This window comes from Arachis ipaensis, chromosome B3 (genome assembly GCF_059453495.1).
Source record: "Arachis ipaensis isolate K30076 ecotype BB chromosome B3, ASM5945349v1, whole genome shotgun sequence".
Taxonomy (NCBI): Eukaryota; Viridiplantae; Streptophyta; class Magnoliopsida; order Fabales; family Fabaceae; genus Arachis; species Arachis ipaensis.
This window is the reverse complement of record NC_142438.1, coordinates 78,644,869-78,657,979: the sequence shown is the minus strand read 5'-3', so window position 1 is coordinate 78,657,979 and position 13,111 is coordinate 78,644,869. Positions and strand designations below refer to the sequence as shown.

The 13,111-nt window shown below is 36.5% G+C and overlaps 2 protein-coding genes across 3 annotated transcripts; one reads left to right on the top strand and one right to left on the bottom strand.

The window, feature by feature from the left end:
* The first annotated feature begins 2,376 nt into the window (after window positions 1–2,376).
* On the top strand, window positions 2,377–4,633 carry LOC148571233 (uncharacterized). 2 transcript variants are annotated; one of them, XM_088509259.1, is made up of 5 exons: window positions 2,377–2,716; window positions 2,814–3,570; window positions 3,643–3,798; window positions 3,878–3,943; window positions 4,052–4,633. In XM_088509259.1, the coding sequence occupies exons 1-5, from the start codon at window positions 2,646–2,648 to the stop codon at window positions 4,409–4,411; spliced, it is 1,410 nt and encodes a 469-aa protein (XP_088365385.1). In that variant the 5' UTR covers window positions 2,377–2,645; the 3' UTR covers window positions 4,412–4,633. The 2 variants fall into 2 exon arrangements, with proteins under 2 accessions (XP_088365385.1, XP_088365384.1); XM_088509258.1 differs by having other exon boundaries at window positions 2,469–2,716; window positions 2,814–3,798.
* Window positions 4,634–5,018: 385 nt separating this feature from the next.
* Window positions 5,019–8,642, bottom strand: LOC148571232 (uncharacterized). The gene is made up of 8 exons (XM_088509260.1): window positions 8,290–8,642; window positions 8,117–8,176; window positions 7,362–7,523; window positions 6,910–7,092; window positions 6,573–6,703; window positions 5,951–6,119; window positions 5,733–5,862; window positions 5,019–5,552 (listed from the first exon to the last, which is right to left on the bottom strand). Exons 1-8 carry the CDS (start codon window positions 8,488–8,490, stop codon window positions 5,275–5,277), a joined length of 1,314 nt encoding a protein of 437 aa, XP_088365386.1. The 5' UTR covers window positions 8,491–8,642; the 3' UTR covers window positions 5,019–5,274.
* Window positions 8,643–13,111: the final 4,469 nt, after the last annotated feature.

The following is a 13,111-nucleotide window of genomic DNA, read 5'->3' as shown; positions in this document are numbered from 1 at the left end:
GGAATGGAAACTTGCATGGAAACTTGCAAAGTAACAAACTAAATAATGTTGTCATCAATTTCTTTTCCTAAAAGCCTAATCATATATAAATACGTTATGTAAATTCTTCAAAATTTATAAATTTAACCCTATCATTTCACCAAGACCGTAGGACATATATATGACTAGAGTTGACGCAGGAACAATAAGTAGAGTTAGTAGGTTAATTATATTAGTTAATTGTAATAAGGAAATACAAGTCCCATATTCTTTAGGATAGTGAATTTTGTGTTATGTATTAGTCCCACATCGTTCAAGCTATGAAGGCTTTTCCTTCTCCTACTAGTATAAATAAGTCATGTACCTTTTATTTATGAAATAGAGTTGAAGTTTGATTTGAATATAAAATAGGCTGTGTGCTTATTTTTCTCTGGACTCTTTGAGAGTAAGAGGTGCATCCTTGGCTTGGGCGACCAAAGTGGGTTTATGGCTATTTTTACCATAGTGGGGTTGCTAACCTCGCCAAAATTGGTGAATCTAAACTATGTCACCATAGTGGGGTTCTTAACTTCGCCAAGATTAGTGGTCCAAGCGACGTCCCGGTGTCAAGAGTAATGTTAGCGAATTATTTTTTTTTAATTATTTTATTTATTTTTAATTTTAGATCTTATATTATAATATATTAATTCTAAATTCTAGATTATAAATTTAAACTCTAAAATTATCTAATATTAATTAACTAAGAATTTGTTTAGGTGAATTTTTTATAAAAAATATTTTTAAGTTTTTTTTTTAAAAGATCTTATAGAAAAATAAAAATAATTTTATGTTTAGATATTTTACGTAATAGATTTTTTTATTTATCAATTATGTTTGGGTATAATCATATAAAGTATTTTTTATTTATTTATTATGTGAAAATATTTTTTTTAAGAAAAAAAGATCTTTTAAAAAAATATGTAAATTGTAGCTTCTCACAAAAGATATTTTCTTTTATGAAAAAGTATAAGTAAAAAATGAAAATACTAAATAATGTGAATAATGGATTTGTCGAATGTTCAATTTAATAGGTATACAGATGATTATGTTCATTATTTACAATTGGATGGTTATTCCTTTTGATTCGATTTACTCATGCAAAATTAATAATGGGTGGATGTTCAATTCATTAGGTGTGCAGATAGTTATCCTAATGTTAGGATTTAGAGGATAATTTGAGAATGAAGTGTTTTTTTTATTTTATTGAGTCAATTCTAGAACTCATTGTTCACATTGTTCATGAAAATCATTGTCTACTTAGCAAAATCCTTTTTTTTTTCTAATACTTTTACTACTAAAAATGGAAAAGTATAAGTAGACAATGAAAATACTAAATAATGTGAACAATGAATATATCGGATGTTCAATTCATTAGGTGTGCGGATGATTATTCTAATATTAAGATTTAGGTGGGTAATTTGGGAGTGTACTGTATTTTTACTTTATTGGGCCAATTTTAGAGCTCATTGTTCACATTGTTCACAAAAGTCATTGTCTATCTAACAAAATTCACTAAAAATTTACCAAACACGCTAAAAAATAAAAAAAAATATTAAAAAAATATTTTTTTTATCAATTTAGTGACACACAAACAAACATATTTTTTTCCCTGACTAATAGAAGCACGTTTCTGCCAATTGTAACAAACAAATAAAAAGAAAAAAAGGAAAAAAAAAATGCATTATTGATGAAGTATGGCTGAGGAGAAAAACAAGAAAAAGAAAGAAAAAAAAGAGAGGAAGGAGATAAGGTTACATGAGTTTTGGGTGCATGTTATGACGATGACTTTGAGTAGTGAAACAGTTGACGAGTCATTTAGAAATTAATGATAGATAAAATAATATGACAAAAGTCCATACGGTGTCGGAAGAAGACTGTGAGTGAGTGATTGTGTGTGGTGTTGCATTCAGGATTATTCGAAGTACAGACAAGAGGATGAAGGGGCACGTGAGTTTCACGTGAAAGTGGGAAAGCAGAACCAATCCCACTTGGTCTCCCTCTATGTTGCATCATTTATAGTAGTCCCCCTGTGGCCCCCTCTTTTGTGGTGCATGCATACCTTCCCCATATTTATATGTCTCTAGGTTTAGCTCTCAATAAATAAAATCCACCAATGATGATAGTATTGGAGACCTACTATACTACACATCTTATCTCAATCTCTGTTCATAAATTAACTTTAGTGTTACGTGTATGTTTCATTTTACTATCAACATAGTAATTTGTCGGCACTCCGCTTTTTGTTTTTTGGTAGGAGCAGGTGTAAATCTACAGGGTAAAAAAAAATAATTATTTTTTACAATTAGTACATAAAAATAAATTATTGTAATTTTAGTGATTGAAATTGGATGGGAAGAACATGGTATGTCGTTTTCAGAGAGAAGTGCATGAATCTTGTGTGAGCCCCTGAATCTTTTTATCAAGTACTAGGAAATAGGAATTCAATTTTCAGTATAGGATTGTAGATATGACTTTCACGCATGCCACATGGATAATGCAGTAAATTATTTTGTTACCGGTACTAGTTTCCAGAATGTTCGTTCATATTCACCTTAGCAAATAGCAAGACATGACTATATAGTTGTGTGTTTGAGTTACAAGTAATTAACAAGTAGGTACTCCGATTGATGAATCCATTAATGGGGGAGAATATGTTCAACTCCAGCCGCACAGGGATGACAAGAAGCTCCTCCTTGTTGTAAGTTAATTGGTACAAAATACATCATATGATATATCCTTGTTTGAATTGTTGTCAACTTTGCTTAGTTAATTGAATTTTTTATTTATGTATCAAGGCATGTGAATAAGGATATTGGTGAGCTGGTATGGGAAAATGGTGAAGTTAAAGTGCAAGGAAGAGGAGCAGCAGTGGAAGAAAGAGCAGCAAAGTTAGAGAGATTTTACTGCTCCTCAATTTTGGATCAAAGCAAGAAGCAGATCCAACAAGGATTTTCAAACTTCAAACTCATTAGTAATACATATTCCTCCTCCTTATCACAACAGTGCAAGAAACCAAGAATAATAGATTTTTCAGGTTCAGCACAAGCAACAACAAAATCACACACACTACAGCACTTGGGTACTTGCAATAATAATAATAATCAGAGAACATCATTAGGAGGAGGAATGGTGAACTTCCCAAACTTCTTGGTTCCTTCACTCTTACTCAACAAATCTTCTTCTGCTGCTGCTGCTGCCACTAGTAGTAAAGGTCATGATCATTCATCTGTGGTGATTGATTCTTCTAATAATAACAAAGCAGCAACACAAGAACTCAAAGAAACACCTTTTCATCAGGTACAACCACTTGATCGACACTCTCATGCTCAAAAACCATATCATGGAGCCTCATCAAGTTCAGCAGCACCACCACCACCTAATTACAATAGTAATAATAATATTGAGCAACACTTGGTAGTAGCATCTTCCCCTGTAAGCTCTATTGGAGCCTCAAACGACCCTGACATTGGTATTATGAGGAAGCAGCATGAGGAATACAGCAACATCACTGATCATGATCATGATGACACCACAACATATATAAGTGATGATGTAAGTGAAGAAGCTGGAACAACCACCCTGTGGCCTATAGTATCTATAATACATTATTATCTATTCATGCAGGATGATGAAGAAACAGAAGATGTAATAATAGCAAAGGAAACACCAGCTGCAGGTACCAGAGCCAAGAGAAGCAGGGACCCAGAGGTTCATAATTTATCTGACAGGGTCAACAAGAGGATTCATACATTGAAAGAACTCATACCCAATTGCAATAAGGTGTGTCACTAGTCTCTAGTGTTCATTATATTCCCAACTTTATTTTTCTCATTGTGAATGCCAATAATGTATATGTTAGATTGATAAAGCTTCAACTCTTGATGATGCAATTGACTATCTTAAGACCCTGAAGCTTCAGTTGCAGGTTAATTTTACTATTAATTAATCCTCTATCTAGCTAATTCAAGTTCATAATTAGTGTTGAGATATCTTATATATATAGAAACATTGTTGCATATGTATATGTTTGCAGATAATGTCAATGGGGAGAGGACTTTGCATGCCATTGATGATGTTACATAATCATCATAATCAGTTAATGTGTTATAGGCCATCATCAGGCACAGGCATTCCCCATCAAAACATGTTTGATGGTTTCTTCAACCAAATGAGGCCTATGATTATGCCACCATCACCACTTTTCATCAATCCCACTCCACCAATTGCGCCATTGTCAATCGCCAATTCTTCCAGTCTAGATGTCTCACATGTTCAAGCAATCAATAATGGTGATCAGGTTTCCCTTCACCAACACACAACTAGCAGCAGCTACCCCTTCTATTTTCCCACAATCATCAATCAGGAGGAAAAGAATAATTATGGAATGGAATAGCAGAATAATGTAAAGTAGTTGATAGCGTAAAGTTGGTTAACACTTTACACAAATCAAGATAGTGCTGCTTCATTCCATGCTTTACAGCTTTCACATGTATGTACCGTGTACCCATCAAAATGACCCACACAAACTTGAGTAACCTTCATTAGTTGTCATGTTCTAGCATTTTATCATCACGGCTTTACTTTATTAAGAAATCAAGATTTTTAATAATTTGAAGTTTGAGTTTTGAAGAAAATCATAGAAACATTACATTACATTAATAAAAAGAAGAAAATAGCTCTTTCGTAAATTTTTGGCCTTGGTTCTCATAAGTCATAACTGAAAGGGATAGCTTTAGCATTTGCGTTCCGCTATCATGTTCACCAATCACCACGTACTCTTGCCTTGTATTTATTTATTTATCAGATGTTATTTTATATATATAAATATTCATTTTTTTTTCATTTATCTGATTGCTTTCACTTTCAGTTGAACATTAAACTCGTCCAAAACCACTAATATTTATTTGGTGATGACAAGTTTGTAGTTTTTTTTTTAATTGGTCTTGACCATCTTTTTGGTCCGCAGAGATATAACACTAGACCTTCTCCAAATACACGAGTTTCTTTCTGAAGAATAAATGGCATGCCATACAACAAATTAAGTGTTTTATTTGGTTGAGAGACATATAATTCAAGATTTATGCACAACTACTGTACAACTATCAGAAAATGCATCTAGTCATCACAAGTAAATCTAAAAAATGAACTACTAAGTTATAAAGACGTGCGAAGTCCCCCAAAATATGGGTAATTTTGACATAGGCGAGGGTGAAGCACAAGTGCACAACATAATTTTCTCTTTTAAGACTTTATAGTTTACACAGCCTCCATTTCTAATTTTTTTGATTCTCTGTCACCCTCTGATCCCTCCTTAGTGATACCTTGCTTCACAGATGCACCATTTGACAGCCTGAGATTTGAGAAAGCCTCATTGATAAATTCAGTGGCTTCTGCAGCTGCTCTTCCTTCTTCTGTGGTGCCAAACGCCTTTTCAACTGCAGGAACTGGAGCCTCTTTCTCAATAGCCAACTCCAACTTCTCCAATTCGTCTTGGATATCTTCATCTTCGACATCCGTGTAAGATGGAGTTTGTTCTGCAGTTGACACAAAGCAACAACCAATAAAAACACGAATGCTAAAAATAGACATTGGACTTGGACATTACAACAATCTCGAAAAATCCTTGGGGTTCTATATCTATTACAAAACCCATCATTAAAGAAAAATGAAAAGCACAATTTAAATGCTTGCCACAGAAGATATGAAAAATATACCTAGCGCCTTTTCCACTTCCTTCTGTGCATCAATGCTCTCTTGGAGATCTCGTAAACAGAGATCAACCTCTTCCACGCTAATCTTATTTTCTTTAATTGCATTGGCTCCAATCTGCATAGCTTCAGATATCTGGTAGCAAATGATGGATCAACAGCTGAATGCAATCTTCAGAATCTGATATAAACTGATTAGTCCAAAAGAATATTTGAAGTTGTACCTTTTTGGTAGCCTCCGCATCTGCAATAACACCAAGTACTTCCTGTACTCTGTTCAAAAGTGATGAACACTTATCTCTACTCTGAGTGGCCAGCTTAAGCTCCCTTGCATGCCTAAGGGCCAATTTTTTGTTCCCTGAATGTAGAGAAGCCAACGCTGACTTTCTTGACCTAAAAGAATCAATCTGTGAGGCAAATTTTGAGCAAACATCCCTACACAACATCTGTAAACTGGAAAGACAGTGTGTGCTATAAAACCAAGAGTGCTTTTGAATCTTAATTGTAATTTTGTAAACACCATTTGTCTTGTGCATAAATATTTTCAAATTATTTTTTAGTAAATCAATTTGAGTTGATTGATACTTTATATGTGATTGGTTATCAGGTCATGTGACAGTACCACAAAAGGATAACCTGATAATCATATGATAATAATTTATCATATCCTTTACAACGAGAATGTTACTTTGTATATCAACTAAGATAAAATAGCAATAATTGACTTTGGAATAAGAAAGGCAAAATATATGAAGATTTTGTTTTATTTACTCCAATTTTGATTGGTATATTTAGAAGCACCTTAAGGTTACATACAAATATAAAGACTTGTAAACAAAAACTTACGACTCATAACGTCTGTCAATCATGTCTAGTTGCTGCTGAAGCCTCTCAGTTGTCCAGATCAAGTACAAGACATCATAGTCTAAATTAGATATGCTAGATAATGTGGAAGCTGAAGGAGAAATTTTTACACCCTGTAAAATACAAACTTGAAATAAGAAAAGAGTTTCAACCATAAAAAGTAAATCGGTATTAATAATACCCAGGAAAAGAATCTTGAGCGGCATTAATCAAAGCCAAAACTTAGAATAGCTTCCATTAGCTTATCAGAAATGTCAATTAACTTATTTAAAGAAAAACATGCCTAAGATAGAATAATAAGATATCCAAGTTTCCGTACCTCTACAAATTCTTTCTTATGGACTTTAAGATACTTTGCTGTACCACATCCTGACATATACCTCAAGATTGCAGATGCTTCATCAGGCCCTCCACATATGTCCTGGAATTTCTTCATTGTGATGATACATGATGAATTCCAGTGACTTTCAGATAGATGTTTGACAACTTCAGCAGCCTTACTCTACACATAAAATGTAGGAAGAATTTCATATATCCATATGATATATCACACAATGCCAGATACTAAATGTTGACATTGAACCGTTCTTTGACCAATACTAAAATGTACTTTTTGTGGGTTACAGTGCAATATAAGTTACTCAATCTCAGACTCTCTCAGTCAAAACTTCATATGATAGATAAAAAACTCATAGAACATGTGCTGGAGGAATTGAAATGAATAAACATATGAGAAGAAAAGCTGTTGAAATGAAAGGATGGGTAAATTACCTGAAGCAGAGAAGTTAAAATGACAAATTCTTCAGACATAATATCCGGAGTTGATCTTGCTACTAAGTTGCTAACTTTTCTGAATAGTTGGGACAATCGTCCACTTGTTGGATCCGCAAGATCCACAATTCTTGTGAGGTCACCTTCATTATACATTAGAGACTGAAAACTGAACACATGTAAAGCCAAAAAAAAAAAAAAAAACTCAAAAGCAAACAACTGGTTTTAAGCAGCAAGTTAAGTCAAGCAGCGTAATAATTATTAATTTATTATCCTTTGAAAGAAATAATTTCTTTTTACGCAAATCACAATTGAAAAAGAAGGAAAGAAGGGAAATGCCATAGATGTTCCAAGACATATGTAATCGTAGGTATCTACATCTACATTAATAGATACTTTTATAACAATGAACTAGATAAGTGCATCTATACGAATACTGAAGTCAATTTTTCTGTATTTCCTTTTATAATTCAGGTTTTTATTTCAATCTATTGGTTACCCTATCGTTACAATGTGATGTATAATTGTCGTATCCATGTATCATGTGTGTATGTCAAATTAATATTTGAGCCTCATAGAAACATTAGAAAGAATGAATCCTATATATCCTTAACAGCTATGACCTAGCTTCACTTCCAGTAATTATCATTGATATTAAGATTTAAATGAGACTCCACCGGCATTGAAAACTAAACTAAACTAAGAGAAAAACAGTAAAACGAATGAGAATTTTATAGTGAGAAAGAGAGACTGACCAGAACGTGGTCAAGACATAAGGGGGTTAACCCTCCTCGGTTAAACCAAACACTCTTAACCTGCAAATAACAGCCAAAATTAAAGGTAAGAGGCGGAGAAATTGAAATTTGGAAAACCCTAAAAAATGGAGGTGGTGGTAGTAGTAGTAGTAGTAAAGTAGTAATTAACTGACCTGGGAGGGTTTTATGAAGAGGAGGCGAAAGTGAGTGGCGATTTTGAGGATCAAGTGTCTCCAGAAGAGGAACCTGGGCTGCCAATCGGATCTCTGGCCGGAGAATGCTTTGAACCTCGCCACCGAAACGACGTCGTCGTTCCAGTCGGGGACTTCCTTTGCGATGAAATCTCTCACTGCTCGCTCCTCCGCTGAGTCCATCTTCCAATTGAATTCTACGTTCTCACTTTCCAGTTTCCAGTTTCGATTCCATTGCTAAACTCTTTTCTCCTTCCTGCTTTTCTGTTCACTTCTTTTTCCTTTGTTCTTCCGTTATGTCCACGTGTCTCTCTGTGATTTAGTAAAATATTTTAATTTTAATTTTAATATATTCCAAATCCATTTCAAAACATCAAGAAATTTTAAGGAGAAAGCGGGGGCGAGCGGTTGAGGGTGAAACACGGTGAGGAAGATGGCCATGCCATCGGAAGAGATAAGGGGGAGAGCGTAGGTGGGTGTGTATCCGGTGTTAAGGAGGGTTCTTCTCGAGAGGGGTTAGAAAAGCCATCCAAGGTCTCTTTTAGAGATAAAGTCATTGGTGCAGAAAAGCTTAAAGCCTTTGCATTAGTAGGATCTTTATCTGGGGATGGTATCGCAACGGTGACAGGTAAGCAGGGTGATTCTCGTCCACCAAGTGTCAGTTTTACCAAGGAGGCAAAGAGCTGTCTAGCTGAACCTTGTAAGGAAGCCATCGTGATCAAGGTGTTGGATAAGTATTATGGCTACACGGCTCTCATGCATAAGCTCCGGATAATATGGCGCATCAAAGGAGGGTTTGATTTGTTGGATGTGGGATTTGGATATTTTTTGGTTAAATTTGATATTGCTGGGGATCGTGAGAAAGTCATTCTTGGTGGCCCGTGGTTGATAGACGGTCACTATGTTGCAGTAAAGCCATGGGATGTGGATTTTAGGCCATGCGAAAAATCCTTTGGATCAACGCTGGTATGGATTCGAGTCTCGGGACTTCCAATTTGGTGCTACCAGTAACAAGCAATGCTGCGAATTGCTTCTGCAATTGGGATTCCGATGAAAGTAGATTTGGCTACTAAGCTCGCAGAAAGAGGAAAATATGCCCGAGCTTGTGTTCAAATTAATCTTGAGTTGCCTGTAATCAAACATATTATAGTGGAGGGTGTGACTTATGAAGTGGAGTACGAGAGTTTACAGTTGATTTGTGCTACTTGTGCACGGTATGGGCATGATAAATCGTTGTGCATGGAGAAGGAGTCCTTGGAAGGAAACATAAATTCCTTTGGTGATGGAAAAAATAATGAAGCCCCAACGCTAGTGCCACACAACAATCATGAGATTCAAAAAGAAGCTGAATCAGAAGCTCGTGATTTGGGTGAGAAATTAGGAGTTGTTAAAGGGAAGGATGTGGTTACGGAATCATTGGCTCCTCACGTGCCTGATGGTCTTGTTAATGAGGCATGCATGGATGATGGAGAGGGCTGGCAACAAGTGCTGCGTAAGAAAAAATTTACAATGGGCCAGTCATCAGGTTTGAAGGACCAAGATGGAAAGCAGCACAAGTTTGGTTCGAGAAGGGTTCCAAGGCCCAATTTGCATGGTGATGGAGGCAAATCAACTGGCATTAGGATGGGGAAGCAAGAAAAACATGAAATTGCGCCATCTCCATCGCGCAGAACTCCTACACGTCGTGGAATTTCTCTACGGAAGCGTCCTCGGCCTTCCTCCTTGCAGAACTCGCCAGTTGATAAAAATGGTGGCACAACGGAGGAAACCTTAGTAGATGGAAGCATGGCAAGTGCAGTGTCAGGGGGTCCAAAGGTGGCAATTATTGAGGATCAGAGTGTGCCAGTACCGCAGGACAAACCACCTATTGAAGTTGGTGATTCTGTTTAGAGTTTATGTTCTTATTTATTCTGTCCCTATTATTTATGGATAGTTTAAATATGATTGTTTGGAATATTAGGGGTGCTTCTAATAAGTTAGCCCGGGTGCATTGTAAGGAACTTGTTAGGAAATTTAGACATGTTTTCTTTATTGTGGTTGAAACTCACTCCCCTTTTCAGCATTTAAAATTATTTTGGGAAAGGTTGGGGTATCACTCTGTTGGTATAGTAGAGGCACAGGGGCATAAGGGAGGTATTTGATTTCTATCCTCTATGAAGGATGTTTGTTGTAAGTTCATTGATGCTTTTGATCAGGGTGTTACTGTTGAGGTTCACTTTGATAATTTAATTTGGAGGTGTAGTGGTATTTATGGCAGTCCTCAATTTAATAAAAGGGTTCTCCTTTGGGATTATCTTGTTGCACAATCCATGGTTTTTCAAGGACCTTGGATTGTTCTTGGTGATTTTAATGAAGTCAAATTCTCTCATGAATCTAAGGGCTGTCAATTTTCTCATCAAAGAGCAGACATGTTTGCTACTTCATTAGGGGATAGTGGTTTGTTTGATCTGAAGACTATCGGGAGGCAGTTTTCTTGGTACAGGAGGGTGAAAAATTATGTTGACGTGGCAAAAAAGCTTGATCGAGTCTGTATAAATAGTAGTTGGTTATCTATCTTTCCAGAGGCTTATGCAAAAGTTTTAAATAGGCTTCAGTCTGATCATTGCCCTATTCTGGTGCGTTGTAAAGGTCGTCCTCAGCCTAAAGGGAATCGACCTTTCCGATTTGTTGCTGCTTGGGCTACTCATCCTGGGTATAAAGATATTGTGAACCAGTCATGGTGGTCTGGTAATAGAGGAATTCATGGCAAGCTTTCAGAAGTACAGAAGAATTCACTAGAGTTTAACTCGAAGGTATTTGGTAACATTTTTGTTAAGAAATGTGAATTAGAGCAGCAGATTAATTATTTACAAAAGCGTTTGGAAGTGGTGGATAGTATTTATTTGCGTCAGAAAGAGCAACAGTTGCTTGATGATTATAATAATACTCTAGTGCAAGAAGAGCTCATATGGTTCCAAAAGTCCAGAGAGCAGTGGGTAAGGTTCGGGGATAGGAATACAAGATTCTTTCATATTCAAACTCTTGCGCGAAGGAAGCATAATAAGATTCATGGTCTTTTTCTCAAGGATGGAGTGTGGGAAACTGATCCAGAAGTTCTGAGTCAAGAAGCAGAGTCTTTCTATAAAAGCTTATTCTGTCATTTGGATGATGTTGATTTGGGTTGCCTTGGTGATGTGCCTCTGCCTTCTCTGAATGAGGAAGCTAGCAATAATCTTACGGCACCAGTTACTATGGAGGAAGTCAAAACAGCTGTTTTTCACATGAACTCTTTTAAAGCTCCAGGTCCGGATGGGTTTCAAGCTTTCTTCTTCAAAGAATATTGGGAGATCATTGGTCTTGATGTTTGGAAGATGGTTAAGCAGGCATTCTCCGGTGTTACTCTTGATCCGAGAATGTTGGAGACTTTACTGGTTCTCATTCCAAAGGTTGAATCACCGGTATCTATGAAAGATTTCAGGCCGATTAGTCTCTGCAATGTAGTTTACAAGATCATCACGAAGGTCCTTGTTAATAGGCTTCGTCCTCATCTTGCGGAGATTGTTGGCCCGCTTCAAGGAGGATTTATTCCGGGACGAGGAACTCCTGACAACATCATTATTGCTCAAGAAGTCCTCCACTTTATGAAGAAGACTAAATCAAAGAAAGGCACACTGGCCTTTAAGATTGATCTGGAGAAAGCTTATGACAGAGTTGACTGGAGGTTTTTAGCTCATACCCTTAAGAGCTTTGGTTTTCCTATTCCTACACTTAATTTGATTATGAATTGTGTCACTGCTTCTTCCTTATCTATTCTTTGAAATGGGAGTCGTCTGAATGGCTTTACTCCTAGTCGAGGTCTTAGACAAGGAGACCCTATGTCACCCTATCTTTTTGTGTTGTGTATGGAGCGACTGGCATGCTTTATTAGTCATCAGGTTGATTTGGGCTTGTGGGAGCCGGTTGCTATTTCTAGAGGGGGACCAAGAATATCCCATTTAATGTTTGCGGATGACTTGCTTCTATTCTGTAAAGCTACAAAGAGACAAGTGCAAAATGTGATGTTGGTTTTAGAGACTTTTTGCAAAGCATCTGGGATGAAGATTAATGTGGAGAAGTCTAAAGCGCTTTGCTCCAAGAATGTCTCTGCAACAAGGAAAGAGGTTTTCACTGGGGTATCCTCTATCAGATTTGTCCAGGATTTGGGCAAGTATCTTGGAGTTACCCTTAGCCATTCTAGAGTGACTCGTTCAGCTTTCAATGGTGTCCTGGATAAGATTCGGAGTAGGCTAGCAAGCTGGAAAGGGAGTTTACTCAATCGGGCTGGTAGACTCTGCTTGGTTAATTCTGTTGCCGCTGCTATTCCCACGTACCAGATGCAGGTCTCTATTTTTCCAAAAGGAATCATTAGTAAATTGGAGTCTATGATGAGGAATTTTCTTTGGAAAGGACAAGTTGATGGAAGAGGATTGAATCTTGTTAGTTGGAAGGTACTGGTTACTCCAAAAAAATATGGAGGTTTGGGGATTAGAGATCCTTATTGTGTAAATATTGCTCTTCTTGGGAAGCTAGTTTGGACTTTTTTCCAGCAGCCAAACAAGCTATGGGTCCAATTATTGGATGCCAAATACCGATCATCTCTATATAACTGTTTTAGTTATCCTAAGAACAAGGACTCTCCCATTTGGAGGTGTCTTTGCAAGGCTTGGAAAGTGTTGAAGGATGGGTTTGCTTGGTGTATTGGAGATTTGAACCAGAATTTTTGGTTTTCTAGCTGGAGGAGAGAAGGACGGTTATCTAATGAGATGGATTATGTCCACATTTCTGA

Excerpts from the sequence above, each read along its gene's own strand:
- LOC148571233 (XM_088509258.1), top strand. The coding sequence starts at position 2,646 with ATGAATCCATTAATGGGGGAGAATATGTTCAACTCCAGCCGCACAGGG. Across the intron at positions 2,717-2,813 it reads ACAAGAAGCTCCTCCTTGTT|GCATGTGAATAAGGATATTG; the intron begins GTAAGTTAATTG and ends TTATGTATCAAG. Across the intron at positions 3,799-3,877 it reads TCATACCCAATTGCAATAAG|ATTGATAAAGCTTCAACTCT; the intron begins GTGTGTCACTAG and ends TGTATATGTTAG.
- LOC148571232 (XM_088509260.1), bottom strand. The coding sequence starts at position 8,490 with ATGGACTCAGCGGAGGAGCGAGCAGTGAGAGATTTCATCGCAAAGGAA. Across the intron at positions 8,177-8,289 it reads TCTTCATAAAACCCTCCCAG|GTTAAGAGTGTTTGGTTTAA; the intron begins GTCAGTTAATTA and ends TGTTATTTGCAG. Across the intron at positions 5,553-5,732 it reads GGAAGTGGAAAAGGCGCTAG|AACAAACTCCATCTTACACG; the intron begins GTATATTTTTCA and ends TGTCAACTGCAG.